Source organism: Solanum tuberosum, unplaced genomic scaffold (genome assembly GCF_000226075.1).
Source record: "Solanum tuberosum cultivar DM 1-3 516 R44 unplaced genomic scaffold, SolTub_3.0 scf00627, whole genome shotgun sequence".
Lineage (NCBI taxonomy): Eukaryota > Viridiplantae > Streptophyta > Magnoliopsida > Solanales > Solanaceae > Solanum > Solanum tuberosum.
Genome location: NW_006239542.1, coordinates 109297 through 126352, shown reverse-complemented (window position 1 = coordinate 126352; position 17056 = coordinate 109297). Strand labels below are relative to the sequence as shown.

The 17056-nt window shown below is 30.1% G+C and overlaps 3 protein-coding genes and 1 long non-coding RNA gene across 4 annotated transcripts; all 4 read right to left on the bottom strand.

Moving 5' to 3' along the window:
* Positions 1-207: 207 nt before the first annotated feature.
* LOC107058748 (uncharacterized) lies at positions 208-1643 on the bottom strand. The gene is made up of 2 exons (XR_001472300.1): positions 1461-1643; positions 208-702 (listed from the first exon to the last, which is right to left on the bottom strand). It is a non-coding gene; the product is annotated as an uncharacterized lncRNA (long non-coding RNA).
* A 1519-nt stretch (positions 1644-3162) lies between these two features.
* On the bottom strand, positions 3163-4508 carry LOC102582624 (MLP-like protein 34). The gene is made up of 2 exons (XM_006366282.2): positions 4248-4508; positions 3163-3475 (listed from the first exon to the last, which is right to left on the bottom strand). The coding sequence occupies exons 1-2, from the start codon at positions 4432-4434 to the stop codon at positions 3204-3206; spliced, it is 459 nt and encodes a 152-aa protein (XP_006366344.1). The 5' UTR covers positions 4435-4508; the 3' UTR covers positions 3163-3203.
* Positions 4509-5577: 1069 nt separating this feature from the next.
* Positions 5578-7119, bottom strand: LOC102582960 (kirola-like). The gene is made up of 2 exons (XM_006366283.2): positions 6855-7119; positions 5578-6061 (listed from the first exon to the last, which is right to left on the bottom strand). The coding sequence occupies exons 1-2, from the start codon at positions 7039-7041 to the stop codon at positions 5796-5798; spliced, it is 453 nt and encodes a 150-aa protein (XP_006366345.1). The 5' UTR covers positions 7042-7119; the 3' UTR covers positions 5578-5795.
* Positions 7120-11188: 4069 nt separating this feature from the next.
* LOC102583613 (MLP-like protein 28) lies at positions 11189-16561 on the bottom strand. The gene is made up of 4 exons (XM_006366285.2): positions 16263-16561; positions 15664-15932; positions 12474-12669; positions 11189-11703 (listed from the first exon to the last, which is right to left on the bottom strand). The coding sequence occupies exons 1-4, from the start codon at positions 16522-16524 to the stop codon at positions 11432-11434; spliced, it is 999 nt and encodes a 332-aa protein (XP_006366347.2). The 5' UTR covers positions 16525-16561; the 3' UTR covers positions 11189-11431.
* Between the last annotated feature and the right edge of the window lie 495 nt (positions 16562-17056).

Here is a 17056-nt window from a genome sequence, read left to right as displayed (position 1 = left end):
GAGAAGATGATAATGAAAAAAAATAGTAATGAATTGACTATTTAAAATTGAGATCGGATTATTTTATTTTGAACTTTACACATGTTCTTATATCTAAATGAAGGCAAATTTATATGTCAAATTATAAATATTAAAACTATTTTGATAGTACGAGAATATATTTGATCCTTTTTTCAGAAAAATAAAAATAAAATATCGCTATACAAATTAGGAGGAGGCGAATATGAACTTTATACCCATGTCTTATTACACAACACAAAGGTTACATGAGAAGGCACAACAAACATGAAATCACCAAAGATAAAAACCAAATAAAAATTAAAGTACACAACCAACATATGGATTATTATTTTTACCATATACTCTCAAACAATAAACATAGCATAGGGTATTTATGTAAAACTCACATGCATATATATGAGATCCCATCAACTTATCAATTGACATGGTGATCATCAATAGCTTTGGCCACACCAATAATGAAGTCCAGCAAATTTACTAGTTCTGGGACATTTTCATTTGGCCTTTCATACTCTATTGTCCAGCTTATCAAATCAATTTCGTATTTTGTTTCGATATGAAGAGTTGACTTAAAATTATCATATATATTCACTAGATCTCCTTCAAATTCTTTGAGTGTGAGCATCTTTGTTTCATGATCTATAGCTTCAACTACTTGTTTGGAGATCTTCTTTTCCCCTTCTACCTTACAAAAATAAAAGAGTTATTCCCAAATTTCATCATGGATAAATCATAAGAGTCCTTAAGATTTAAGAAAAGAAGAAGTTGGAAATGAGTAACCAAATAGAGTTGCCATGTTGGTAGATTTGAAAAAGGTTTTAATTTTAGAAAAGTAAGTGGTTTTCTATTTATTTTCTTGTGTTCGATATGCAAGTAAAATATTTTATTTAAAAACATCTCTATATCTAAGACAAAATTATGAGGATGGGATGAGTGATGGAGGGAAGTGCAGGTGTTGGGGGTTACGTTGGGTGAGAGTGGGGGTATGTTGGATATTTGTCCTGAGTTTCTTACTGTAATTAGATTTTTCTTTTTCTAAAAGGAAAATACAAATTCTTTCTAGTCCTTTTACTTGTAGGAAAGATTTATGACTCTATAATAATTATGATATTTAATTGTTAATTGGAGCAAGTAAATATGACACTAAGATAGAGGAAAATGATTTCATAAATGGAAAGCAAAGATCGGACTAAGGTTTGAAGTTAATGTGTTTTGAGTTTGTTACTGAACCCACTACCTCGTCATAGTTATTGAATTCACACTTAAATATTCATACATATTTAATGAAATTCCTAACACAAGTACATGATCTAAGCAATAGCTACTCGGTTTGTTTGAACCGATTGCTAATATACTCTCCCTCCGTCCCTAGCGAAAAGTTCCAACCCCTTTTTGACGAAAAATATTTTTGTTAAGAAATTTTTAAATATTCAACTTACCAACTGTATACGTCCAACAAATTTTGGATCCAACGGTTCCAAAGACACCCTCAAGAAGCTCACAACCTTGTACATGCAAAGGGGATATAGTAGAGACATGGTGTGATTTATTTGTAAAGATATCATGAAACACATTCTTATTAGCTTTCATTTCTATCTTAGCAGACAACACAGACTTTAGACCCATTTTACTAAAAGATAATGGAAACAAAAAGATGTAGTGACACTATAGGAAAATTGTAGAGGAGAAGTGTTGATATCCTTTACTATATATGATTATTCAACATTATATATAAACTAGAAATGGGAAGGGGGAGATGCTTTATTCTTTTAAAATCCTTTTTTAAAGTCAAAGATATGGTATAACATCCTAATCATGTCCCTTACGACTTGTAATTTTTTTTTTACAACTACACGATTTCTCAAGAAAGTGGCATAAATTTCATTTTTCATGCACTTGTAGCAGTACTAATTTATTCCCTCCATTCCATTTTATGTGACACCCTTTGACTTGACATGGTGTTTAAGAAAAAAAGAAATTTTTTTGAAACTTATGGTCTAAAACAATTCTTGGATATTTGTGTGGTTGAGATTCATTTCATTAAGGGTAAAAATGAAATTTTAAAGTTAAATTATTTCTAATTATAGTAAAATGACATTTTTTTTAGAACGGACCAAAAAAAAAAAGAATGTCACATCAACAAAGTAATATATACTATGCAATTATGTTTCAACCACTTCTCGAGGATATTATTTTCTAAAAAGAAATGTTTATAATGAAAAATGAAGAACTAGGCATATGCATTAGCTAAAAACAAAATTTTCATATGAAATAAAGTGATGTTTCAAGTATTCATTTCCTTAAATGAATGAACATGGAAAATAGATAAAGATTTATAAAAGTTATGTAGGAAGCTAGGTCTCATCTTTAAGCGATGATGTTTCTTATCCTCTGAAAATTACAAGAGGAAAAAAAACTAGGAGATGTATTTTTCTAGTATATATCATTCAGCTTCAACACTGCTCTATGACCAAACTATAGATATGAATCTCAAATTATATATTTATATATATATCAAGAAAAGTATTGGGTAATATTTATCCCCCAGTTCGGAGTCTAAAGGGCAAAAAAATTAGCCAAAAATTCCAAAAAGACAATAAAAATAAATTGAGAATCAAAAGGGCAACATTTAAATTCCCTAAATATGAACAAGTAGACATTTAAATTTATATAAGATTAAACAAATAGACACACACATATCTTACGTGGCATAAATAACATATTAATCTTGTCTTCTATCTGTGTTAAGCTTACAAGCATCCCCAATTGTCTTCCGATTCACCGTAGTGCTTGTGATCTTTGGCTTGTAAATCTAACTTAAAAGGGTAAATTTAAATGCCAAATTACAAGAATAAAAAGCATATTTCGACTATTTATGATAATATAAGAATATATTTGATCATTTTCAGAAAAAATAAAAATAAAAATAAAATATCGCTATGTAAATTAGGAGTAATATATAAACTTGATACCCATGTCTTATTACACCACACAAAGATTACATAGTTGATAACGTATCACTCACATGGGAAAGACACAACAAACATCAAATTACCAGTGTTAAAACCAAATAAAACGTACTTACTCTCAAACATGGATTATTTTTTTACCATAATCTCAAACAACAAACAAACAGCTATTTAATTACTTATATAAACCTCACATGCATATATATGATCTCATCAATTCATCTTGACATGATGATCATCAATAGCTATGGACATACTAACAATAAAGTCCAGCAAATTTATAAGCTCAGGGACATTCTCATTTGGTCTTTCATACTCCATTGTCCAACATACCAAATCAATTTCGCCTTTTGTTTCGATATGAAGAGTTATCTTCCAACTATCATATTTATCAACTAGATCACCTTCAAATTCTTTAAGTGTGAGCACCTTGTTTTCATGATCTATAGTTTCAATTACTTGTTTGGAGATCTTCTTTTCTCCATCTGCCTTACACGAAAAAAAAAGAGTTATTCCCAAAATTATGACCATGAGAGTCCTTAACAAAAGAGAAAACAAATAGAGTTGCCATTAAGGGTAGAAAGGAAAACAAGTGATTTCTCAATTATTTTCTACTATTTGAAATATACAAGTTAAAATATTATCTCAAAAAGTATTTATTTATATATATACAAAATAAAATTATGAGGATGTGGTGGGGGTGTGGGGGTTGGGCGTGAAGGGAGGGCTTGGGGGTGGTGGGTGGTTGTGAGGCAGTGAAGGATGAGAGAATTATGCGAATTGTTTTCCTATTTTCATTATGAAAATCTTTTTCTTATTTTTAATGAGTTTGTTTTCTAAAGATGTGTTTGGTAATGTTGGAAAATATTTTCATAAAAAATGTATAATTCAATCTCTTATTTATTTTTTAGTGTTTGATAAGTATAGAGAAACATATTATTTCAAAAGCAAATATATGTAATCTACCAATAAAACACCATGGGGTGGGTAGGAGGTGAGGATTGGGGGCTAGGGTTTTTTACGGGGGAGGGGATGATCAAGGGATGGAGGTCGGGGGGCATTGAGTGTGTGGGAATATAAACAATGAACTTAAAATATCATTTATAAAACTTTCTTTTTCTCATTTTTAAGAAACTTATTTTATTTTTTTAGAATCTATAGCTAGTACTCTCCCTCTACCTATAGCTAGCAGAAAGTCATTTTCCCCTTTTTAACGAAAAATATTTTTGTTAGAAATTTTTTAAATATTTGTCTTACCAAGAGTATACGTCCAACAAATTTTGGATCCAATGCTTCCAAAGTCACCCTCAAGAAGCTCACAACCTTGTACATGCAAAGGGCACATAGTAGAGACATGGTGTGGTTTATTCGTAAAGACATCATGAAACACATCCTTATTAGCCTTCATTTCTATCTTGGCACACAACACAGACTTTAGACCCATTTTACTAAAGATTTGTCAATAAAAAGATGTAATGACACTATAGGAAAATTGTAGAGGAGAAGTGTTGTTATCCTTCACAATGATTATTCAACAATATATATAGACTAGAAAATGGGAAGGGAGAGGTGTTTTCTTTTTCAAATCATTTAAAAAAAATCAAAGATGGTATAACATCCTAATCATGTCTCATACTGCTAGTTTATTATTGAGCAACTTTCACATATAGAAAACATAAAAATTATATTTGTATGTTATAACTATAGTTTGCATAATTGCGCTCCATAGCAAATTTTATGTTTGCTATGGAGCTTTTGATTTGTATAATTCACTAGATACATCCAATTTTATAATCAATATATATAGATAACCACTGTGAATCTTTCAACTAGTTAGCTACAAGCTATTTTCCATTTGCAATTTTATTCTTGTAATAATTACGAATGGAACTTCTAATAATCATATAATGTAAAAGAAATATATGAAAACATAAATTACACATTCAGCTAAAAGCTCAATCAATTCATAATTCCATTCAACGATCCCCTAATCTCTTACTCTTACAACCTTTTTTGAAAAATATTCTTCTAATAACTTAAACGTGATGTTCCGTTTCAACAATATGTCAGGAACGCAACCTATCAATAATTTGAGACATATTTTTTGATAATCGAGAAATCCGTTTGTGACTTGCCATTTGGACCAATCACAATCTTCTAAATTCGAGAAAATGGGTCCGCTCCTCTACCCTTCTCCATTTAAATACCGGGCTTCACTTTGCATGGTATGGGGCTTGAATCTACAATCTAAGCCATAAATCCTTCACGTTTTGCCTCAAGCTAGGCCTTGTGGACTAATTTGAGACATCATGATATGGCAACATAGTGGATAAGTAAATGTAAATCCAATTCGCAGACAATCAAAGAGAAGATGATAATGAAAAAATAAATATAAATGAATTGACTATTTAAAATTGAGGTCGGATTATTTGATTTTGAACTTTACACATGTTCTTATATCTAAATGAAGGCAAATTTATATGTCAAATTATAAATATTAAAACTATTTCTGATAGTACGAGAATATATTTGATCTTTTTTTCAGAAAAATAAAAATAAAATACCGCTATACAAATTAGGAGGAGGCGAATATGAACTTCATACCCATGTCTTATTACACAACACAAAGGTTACATGAGAAGGCACAACAAACATGAAATCACCAAAGATAAAAACCAAATAAAAATTAAAGTACACAACCAACATATGGATTATTATTTTTACCATATACTCTCAAACAATACACATAGCATGGGGTATTTATGTAAAGCTCACATGCATATATATGAGATCCCATCAATATTATCAATTGACATGGTGATCATCAATAGCTTTGGTCATACCAATAATGAAGTCCAACAAATTTACTAGTTCTGGGACATTTTCATTTGGCCTTTCATACTCTATTGTCCAGCTTACCAAATTGATGTCGTATTTTGTTTCGATATGAAGAGTTGCCTTAAAATTATCATATTTATTCACCAGATCTCCTTCAAATTCTTTGAGTGTGAGCATCTTTGTTTCATGATCTATAGCTTCAATTACTTGTTTGGAGATCTTCTTTTCCCCTTCTACCTTACAAAAACAAAAGAGTTATTCCCAAATTTCATCATGTATAATCATAAGAGTACCCTTAAGATTTAAGAAAAGAAGAAGTTGGAAATGAGTAACCAAATCAAGTTGCCATGTTGGTAGAAAGGAAAAAGGTTTTATTTCTAGGAAAGTAATTAGTGGTTTCTTATTTATTTTTTTGTGTTCTATATGCAAGTAAAATATATCATTTAGAAACATCTATCTATATATCTAAGACAAAATTATGAGGATGGGATGAGGGAGGGAGGGAGGGAGGGAGGGAGGGAGCGAAGGGCAGGGGTTGGGGGTTGGGTGAGAGTGGGGTATGTTGGGTATTTGCTCTAATCAGTTTCTTACTGTAATTCAATTTTTCTATTCCTAAAGGTAAAATACAAAGTCTCCTTATTTGGCTAGTCCTTTTACTTGTAGGAAACGTTTATGACTTTATAATAATTATAATATTTAATTGTTAATTGGAGCAAGTAAATGTGATGCTATGATAGATGAAAATGATTTCATGAACGGAAAGCAAAGACCGGACTAAGATTTAAAGTTACTGTGTTTTGAGTTTGTCACCGAACCCACTACCTTGTCATAGTTATTGGATTCACATTTAAATATTCATACATATTTAATGAAATTCCTAACACAAGTACATGATCTAAGCAATAGCTATTGGATTTGTCCAAACGATTGCTAGCTAATACTCTCCCTCCGTCCCTAGCGGAAAGTTCCGACTCCTTTTTTGATGAAAAATATTTTTGTTAAGAAATTTTTAAATATTCAACTTACCAAGGGTATATGTCCAACAAATTTTGGATCCAACGGTTCCAAAGACACCCTCAAGAAGCTCACAACCTTGTACATGCAAAGGGGACATAATAGAGACATGGTGTGGTTTATTTGTAAAGACATCATGAAACACATCTTTATTGGCTTTCATTTCTATCTTAGCACACAACACAGACTTTAGACCCATTTTACTAAAAGATATGGAAATAAAAAGATGTAGTGACACTATAGGAAAATTGTAGAGGAGAAGTGTTGATATCCTTTACTATGATTATTCAACATATATATATATATATTAACTTGAAATGGGAAGGGGGAGATGTTTTATTCTTTTAAAATCCTTTTTTAAAATCAAAGATGGTAAAACATCCTAATCATGTCCCTGACGACTTGTAATTTTTTTTTACAACTACGTGATTTCTCAAGGAAAGTGACATAAATTTCATTTTTCATGCACTTGTAGTAGTACTAATTTATTCCCTCCATTCCATTTTATGTGCACCCTTTGACTTGACATGGTGTTTAAGAAAAAAGGAAAACTTCTAAAACTTATGGTCTAAAACATGAATCCTTGGATACTTGTGTGGTTAAGATTCATTTCATTTAGGGTAAAAGAAATTTTAAAGTTAAAATTGTTTCTAATTATAGTAAAATGATATTTTTTTTTAGGACGGATTAAAAAGAAAAGAGAGTTACAACAGAGTAATATATACTATGCAATTATGTTTCAACCACTTCTAGAGGATACTATTTTCTAAAAAGAAATGTTTATAATGCAAATGAAGAACTAGGCTTATGCATTAGCTAAAAATCAAATTTTCATTTGAAATAAAGTGATGTTTCAAGTATTCATTTCCTTAAATGAATGAGCATGGAAAAAAGATAAGATTTATTAAGTTATGTGGGAAGCTAGGTCTCATTTTTAAGCGATGATGTTTCTTATCCTCTGAAAATTACAAGAGGAAAAAAACTAGGAGATGTTATTTTTCTAGTATATATCATTCAGCTTCAACACTGCTCTATGACCAAACTATAGATATGAATCTCATATTATATGTATATAGCAATATTTGTCAAGAAAAGTGTTGGGTAATATTTATATCCGAGTCCGAAGTTTAAAGGGCAAAAAAAAAAGGTCAAAAATTGCAAAAGGACAACAAAAATAAGTTGAAAACCAAAAGGGCAACATTTAGATGCCCTGATTAACGCAGTGTAAATTAGGGTAAAAAGGAGCAAGAGGCAGCTCCCTATGCGCCTTACAAGGCGCGAGCTGACAGCGTCTTGTAAGATCCAGGTCTGCTGCGCCTTGTAATGCGGGTTTGCGCCTTCCCCTTAACCTAATATATAAAAAAACTTTTTTGATTAAAAACTTTTGGGATTAAATATGTATTTTTGATGTATTTATCTTTCATCTTTTAGTATGTCTTTACATGCAACATAGAAATAAATTTTGGCCTTAAATATGTGTTTATGATGTTTTGTTGGCATTGTAGAGTTTCCGTCAAGGCATTTTTGATATCTTCATCATAATCCAGCTTCTTGTTTTCTCTTTTTGTTTGTGTGTGTTTGTATCTTAACTCTTACATTCACTTGTCTTTAGTATTAGGTAGGAAAAAAATATTACTAATTGAGAATTCTAGTTTGTCATCAATAAATGTGATGCATTCACTATATTAAAGATTTTTTTATATTCAGCACTCAAACACAAGGCTTTTAGTTAAGAGAAAAACCACATCTACTGCATCACATTTATTGATAATATTCCCTAGTTGAAACTATGACATCTTAATAATGTGAGGATGCAGTGAAATGGTTTTTGATCCATGGCTCTTGCATAAATAGAAGTGGACTAGGCTCCCCTCCAGTACAATGAGTATCCAGTTTGTCCAGTGGGTCTTTAATCTACTGACATCTGTCATTTAATAATCTAAAGGTCAATAATTAGTTAATCAAATTAACCTCTTAAATCATGGTTCAACAAAAGTATTGTTAGAATTTATTTCTTTCCCATGTTGACAACATGTATATAGAAGAGAATCTTGCTCAATCACTGCTCCGTTTTCTCTATCCGACGATAAAAATTAAAATAATCTTAAATTTCACTGTGTAAATCTACAAATGTAATCAATTTCCACCCCCTAAATCCAACCTCTTTCAAATTAAATGTTCCATTTTTTTCATATTATTTAGTAACTCTCCCCAGATTTCTTCATATATATCCAACTTCTTCTTCTTCTTCTTCTTCTTCTTTGAAATATAAAAAGTAAACAAACAAAAAGGTTAAAGGGGTTCAACATTTACTAAACATACATAAAGGTTATTTTAATCATGTATAAATGGTGTAATTTTCTTCCCATGTTCATAATGATAACATTCCTGGTTTTTTTAGTTAAGCAAGAAAACAAATTATGTAGTAAATATGTTCATAATTATCATGTTCCCTGTTTTATTTCAAATAGCAAAAATGAACAACATTAATATTATTGAGCAACAAATTTGTACTGCAATTGTTGATATTAGGCAATATACATAGAAGTTTCTCTCTTGAACAAATATCATCCCTGGTAAGAAAATCTTTTTCCCAGCAAAAGAAAAATCCTGCACCAAAATTTTCGGATCTGTGTAATTAGCAGAAAATTTTCAGCCGCATTCTCAGATTCATTTACTATCTTGAGAAATTGATAGTAAGCCAAAAAGTTTTAGTAAACTTAACCATGGTTTAAGAGGTACATTATTTTTTACCTTTAGATCATTATGGGACAGATGTCAGTAGATGAAAGCTCCACTGGACAAACTGGATGCTTCTTCTACTGGGGGGGGGGGGGGAGCCGAGTCCAATAGAAGGGAAGTGGTGGATGTACATACGTATTAATTAACTATAATATATTTTATAAAATAACAAGTAAGTAGTAACAACATAGAGTGGACATGATTGTATATTGAGTCTGACCTATCTTAATTTGTCATATTATGTACTATTATGGAAAGAAAATCAATCATGGTGGTTAAATGTCGCTATTAATTATATTGGGTTAGCCCGACATTATTTTCACCATATTTCACGCATCGACTATGTACAGTTATATTGTTTTTGTTTTTCTTAATTAATTTTAAAATGCTTACAACATACCCCTTCAAAGTTTGCTTGGGCATGCATACTAACAACCACTATATGATAATTAAGAAAGAAACTATATAATTATACATAATTCATTATCATATATACTATTATTATTATTATTATTTTTAAAAATATTACGTATCTTATCACCAATTAAGAGTTTCCTATCATATATTAAGGAAGATACATGTAATTTTGCTACCAAATACATTAAAATAGGGAGAGAGACAAGCGAGATTTGTTATGTATCTTTTTTTTCCAGATACATGTGAATCACAATAAATACACACTAGATACATGTATCTGTATGTATATGGTGTGACTCACGTGTATATATATGAGATACCCGATACATAGGAAAGTGGCAAGCGATATGGGAGGGAGGCGAGCGAGATTTGTTATGTATCTCAAATACATGTGAATCTACTTGAATACAATGTATCTTAAACAAATTATATCTAATCTGACTCATGTATCACAAGATACATATATGTGAACGTATCTGGATGCACCAAAATCTGGTAAGATGCGTATAATATTACAAATTATAGTGTCTCTAAGTAATCAGCTCATAAACTTGCGGGATTTATGAAAGTTTCCCATAAATTAATTAAAAAATTATTCCGAACTTGCAAGTGTGGTTATGATCCATGGCTCTTGCTTGTTATGTATTTTTTTTCTTTCATTATAAATTCAACTCTAGGCTAATTTTATTGCTTAAAGTTGAGTCTAGGAGTATTATCTTTTGCAAGTTTTAGTTTTTTGTCGTTATGTAAGATACAAATTACATTTGAATTTTATTTATAAAATTTTCACTAAGCTCGTTATTTAATGGTATTTGTTTTAAAAATTTAGGCATATTATATAAATGTGTCTTTTAATATAGCTTCACATGACATTAATGTCCTCCATCTTTGAATATGAACAAGTAGACATTTAAATTTGTATAAGATTAAACAAATAGATACACGCTTATCTTACGTGGCATAAATAACATATTAATCATGTCTTCTAACTGTGTTAAGCTTACAAGCATCCCCAATTGTCTTCCGATTCACCGTAGTGCTTGTGATCTTTGGCTTGTAAATCTAACTTAAAAGGGTAAATTTAAATGCCAAATTACAAGAATAAAAAGCATATTTCGACTATTTATGATAATACAAGAATATATTTGATCATTTTCAGAAAAATAAAAATAAAAATAAAAAATCGCTATGTAAATTAGGAGTAATATATAAACTTGATACCCATGTCTTATTACACCACACAAAGATTACATAGTTGATAACGTATCACTCACATGGGAAAGACACAACAAACATCAAATTACCCAAGATAAAACCAAATAAAACGTACTTACTCTCAAACATGGATTATTTTTTACCATAATCTCAAACAACAAACAAACAACTCTTTAATTACTTATATAAACCTCACATGCATATATATGATCTCATCAATTCATCTTGACATGATGATCATCAATAGCTATGGACATACTAACAATAAAGTCCAGCAAATTTATAAGCTCAGGGACATTCTCATTTGGTCTTTCATACTCCATTGTCCAACATACCAAATCAATTTGGCCTTTTGTTTCGATATGAAGAGTTATCTTCCAATTATCATATTTATCAACTAAATCACCTTCAAATTCTTTAAGTGTGAGCACCTTATTTTCATGATCTATAGTTTCAATTACTTGCTTGGAGATCTTCTTTTCTCCATCTGCCTTACACGAAAAAAAAAGAGTTATTCCCAAAATTATGACCATGAGAGTCCTTAACAAAAGAGAAAACAAATAGAGTTGCCATTAAGGGTAGAAAGGAAAACAAGTGATTTCTCAATTATTTTCTACTATTTGAAATATACAAGTTAAAATATTATCTCAAAAAGTATTTATTTATATATATACAAAATAAAATTATGAGGATGGGGTGGGGGTGTGGGGGTTGGGCGTGAAGGGAAGGCTTGGGGGTGATGGGTGGTTGTGAGGCAGTGAAGGAGAGAATTATGCGAATTGTTTTCCTATTTTCATTATGAAAATCTTTTTTCTTATTTTTAATGAGTTTGTTTTCTAAAGATGTGTTTGGTAATGTTGGAAAATATTTTCATAAAAAATGTATAATTCAATCTCTTATTTATTTTTTAGTGTTTGATAAGTATAGAGAAACATATTATTTCAAAAGCAAATATATGTAATCTACCAATAAAACACCATGGGGTGGGTAGGAGGTGAGGATTGGGGGCTAGGGTTTTTTACGGGGGAGGGGATGATCAAGGGATGGAGGTCGGGGGGCATTGAGTGTGTGGGAATATAAACAATGAACTTAAAATATCATTTATAAAACTTTCTTTTTCTCATTTTTAAGAAACTTATTTTATTTTTTTAGAATCTATAGCTAGTACTCTCCCTCTACCTATAGCTAGCAGAAAGTCATTTTCCCCTTTTTAACGAAAAATATTTTTGTTAGAAATTTTTTAAATATTTGTCTTACCAAGAGTATACGTCCAACAAATTTTGGATCCAATGCTTCCAAAGTCACCCTCAAGAAGCTCACAACCTTGTACATGCAAAGGGCACATAGTAGAGACATGGTGTGGTTTATTCGTAAAGACATCATGAAACACATCCTTATTAGCCTTCATTTCTATTTTGGCACACAACACAGACTTTAGACCCATTTTACTAAAGATTTGTCAATAAAAAGATGTAATGACACTATAGGAAAATTAATTGTAGAGGAGAAGTGTTGATATCCTTCACAATGATTATTCAACAATATATATAGACTAGAAAGTGGAAGGGAGAGGTGTTTTCTTTTTCAAATCATTTAAAAAAAAATCAAAGATGGTATAACATCCTAATCATGTCTCATACTGCTAGTTTATTATTGAGCAACCTTCACATATAGAAAACATAAAAATCATATTTGTATGTTATAACTATAGTTTACATAATTGCGCTCCATAGCAAATTTTATGTTTGTTATAGAGCTTTTGATTTGTATAATTCACTAGATACATCCAATTTTATACAAATTGTTCATTTTTGTATAAATTCATTTATACATTATAATTTGTATAATTATAAGTGTATAGGACGAAAATATATGTATCTGTATTTGTATATACACTTTTCTCTCGCTTTATACAAACACAAACGCATTTTATACTGAAATGTATAAAATAGCTAATTGTATACCGAAAATGGCTAATTGTATACCGAATCAGATGACAAAAAAATGAGATGTTTGCTACGAATTATAAATAAAATAAACTATGGCTATAACATTTAATTTGAATTAATAGTTTTCTATTTCATACAATTTTCCCTTTCTTATTTACTATATATATATATTTGTCAAGAAAAGTGACATGAATTTCATTTTTCATGCAGTTGTAGCGGTAATACTTGTGCAATAATGTTTCAAGGGAAACTTACCAAAATATGCGTATTAAGAAAATATTTACCATTTATAGTAATAATATTTTTTCTCACTTGAATACTTATAATACATTTATAAATAAGTTTTAATACATATTGCAGATAGAACAATTTATAAAATATATATAGTACATATGAATGGATAATACATTTATATTGCATGTGTAATTCACCTAATTTAATACAGAATGTAGATGTATCATAGTATTGCTATTATTTGCCACAAATGATAAACTACATAATTATACATATTTCACTACCATATATACTAATATTATCTATACTTTCAGAAATTTTTACGTCTCTCACCATTAATTAAGAGTTTCATATCATATATTGAGGAAAATATACTTAGATGCATGTATTCTTGACACCAGATACACAAAAATAGGGAGATCGCGAGTAAAATTCGTATGTATCCAATATACATGTGGATCATACTAGATACATATATCTTATGCATCTAGTGTGATTCGTACATGTATCTGGGATATCAGATACATGTCATTGGACCGGACCGCTGCCCAACAAAATTTATATGATAACCTCCATAAAATGATAGTAGCAAATGCTAGTGGGGTGGTTTTGAAAATTGTCATGACAATAGGTTGAATATGTGAATTTAACAACGATTTTTTATAGTGACTGGATCACCTTTCACTTAAACAATCTAGTGTTGATTCAATGATCGATGTTTTATGGATGAAGATGATGACAATTTCTCCTCCTCTTTCTTTATCGTAGGAGCTTATATATATTAAATTAAGAGTATTCCTATATATATTGAAATAGGATGGTTAGTCAATAATTTTCAATTCCGCATTTCATGTTTAAAATTTCTTGTAACTATTCTCCTATCTAGTTATTAGAGTAGGTGTGCGCTTACACGATCCGATGGGTAAGATCGTGACAATATGTTTCAACCACTTCTAGAATTGGCACGTCAGGATATATACTATTCTAAAATGATATGTTTATAATACAAAATGAAGATCTAGGGTTAAACAAAATTGGAAGTGATTGAAAGATGCTATTCTATTTTAAACAAGATTGAAAGTAATGTTTCACGTATTCATTGCCTTGATTAAAGTTATGTGGGACTCATTATTTTTCAAGACAAAAGAAGGTTTTTTTTTTCTAAGTGGTGATATTTTTCTTTTATCGACTGAAAAATTACAAGAGGAAAAAAAATATGGAACATGTATTTTTCTCTCTTGCTCTCTACATTTCTTATTGTTACTGAGGTTTTATTTTATAAGGTGTTATCAATTGAAGACTCACCAATTTAAGATGTGCTTACAATTTTATTGTAGCCACATTTTATAACTATTTAAGTCCAATAAAATTTCTCCTACTCACTTTTAAATTACAACTTCATATTTTTTTGTTATTTTTTTCATTGATGACTCCTGTGGGGGTTGTGAAAATTAATCTTACTACTTATATATAAGGCAATAATTGAAGTAGCTTCCGATAATAAAAGCATTTTGGGTAGTAGGGACATTTTGGCACATGCATGTCATTGTTGTCCACAAATTATTAATTAAAATATAAAACCATATGTATACACTGCCCCTCATTCTATTGAAGTAGCTTCCGATAATAAAACCATATGTATACACTGCCCCTCATTCTATTGTTTGTGTAGGTAAAAAAGTTACAGCAATTCTCGATAGTAAGGGCATTTTGAGAAATTTAACGATTATTTTAGTTAAAATATTATTTTTGAAAGTTTTTTAGCTGTGTCAGAGCTTTTGGCTTCACAAACATTTTGTTTTTGAAAATAAAAACAAATAGAGATCATTTATTATTATAATAATAATAATAATAATATATATATATAATTCTTCTTAACTTGAAACTTTTAAGAATTCTACATAGGTGTAGGTCGTGAATTTTTCACCTTTGTGTTGTGTAATAAAACAACGGAAGTGGTATACTTAAAATATCAAAATTTAAACAAAAAGTATATTTTGACTGTTTTTGATAGTGTAATAATAATATATTTGATCTTTTGCGAAAAATAAAATGTTACTAAGTTAGGAGAAGGCGAAGAGAAATATATATGAACTTCATACCCATGTCTTATTACACAACACAAAGGTTACATGAGAAAGACACAATAAAACATGAAATCACCAAAGATAAAACCCAAATAAAAAGTACACAACCAACATGAGTTATTTTTTTCTATACTCTCAAACATCAAATAAAACAATTATATATATAAAATCCCATCAATTCATCTTGACATGGTGATCATCAACAACTTTGGTCATACCAATAATAAAGTCCAACAAATTTATAAGTTCAGGGACATTCTCATTTGGCCTTTCATACTCCATTGTCCAACTTACCAAATCAATTTCACCTTTTGTTTCGATATGAAGAGTTGCCTTCCAATTATCATATTTATTCACTAGATCACCTTCAAATTCTTTGAATGTGATCACTTTTTTTTCCTCATCTATAGTTTCAATTACCTGCTTCGAAATCTTCTCTTTTCCTTCTGCAGTACCAAAAAAAAAAAAAAAAAAAGGAGTTATTCCCAAATTTCTTATTGGATAACCATAAAAGTCCTTAACAAAAGAACAAGTTGGAAAAGATGGGATTTTCTTCATACCAAACACATCAAATTGTTCCATCGCAATCTAGCTTGAATATAACAAATCAATAATAAATGTATTTTAATCATTAGAAGCATCATCTTTCCTTGGATATTCCAAAAGAAATACCTTATAATACATCATATACTGATCCCTTTGTGGGTTAAATAATTTCTAATTTAATTTCTATTTTTACTTGTCAGTTTTGATAAATTTTTAAAGATTCAGCTTACCAAGGGTATACGTCCAACAAATTTTGGATCCAACCGTTCCAAAGACACCCTCAAGAAGCTCACAACCTTGTACATGAAAAGGGCACATAATAGAGACATGATGTGGTTTATTTGTAAAGACATCATAAAACACATCCTTATTAGCCTTCATTTCTATCTTAGCACACAATACAGACTTTAGACCCATTTTACTAAAGACTTGAAAATAAAAAAAGATGTATGACACTAAAGGAAAATTGTAGAGAAGAAGTGTTGATATCATTTACAATGATTATTCAACAATATATATAAACTAGAAGGGTTTCTTTTAATCCTTTTTTAAAATCAAAGATGGTATAACATCCTAATCATCATGTCCCTTACGACTTGTATTTTATTTTCCCATTATAGCAATATTTGTCAAGGAAAGTGACATGACTTTCATTTTCATGCACTTGTAGCAGTAATACGCAAATATGTAATTTCCACCACTTCTAGCAGTGGCATGCCAGAATATTATTCTTAAAAAGAAATATTTATGATGCAAAATGAAGATCCAGGTTCATGCATTTGCTAAAAGTGTAATGACCCTAAAGGTCATTTTTGGAAATTTTCATAAAATGACCGTTTTACCCCTCCCGATAGTTGCCCCGAGTCCTAATTAATGTACTTTCGAAGTTGGTTTGAAGGAAAATTGATGAAAAGTTGAGTTTTTGGAAAGTTGAGTTTTTAAGAGTTAAAGTTTGGTTAAAAGTGCTATTTCGAGTCATTTGGAGTTTCGAGACTCGAATCGGATTTCCGTCGATTCCAGCAGT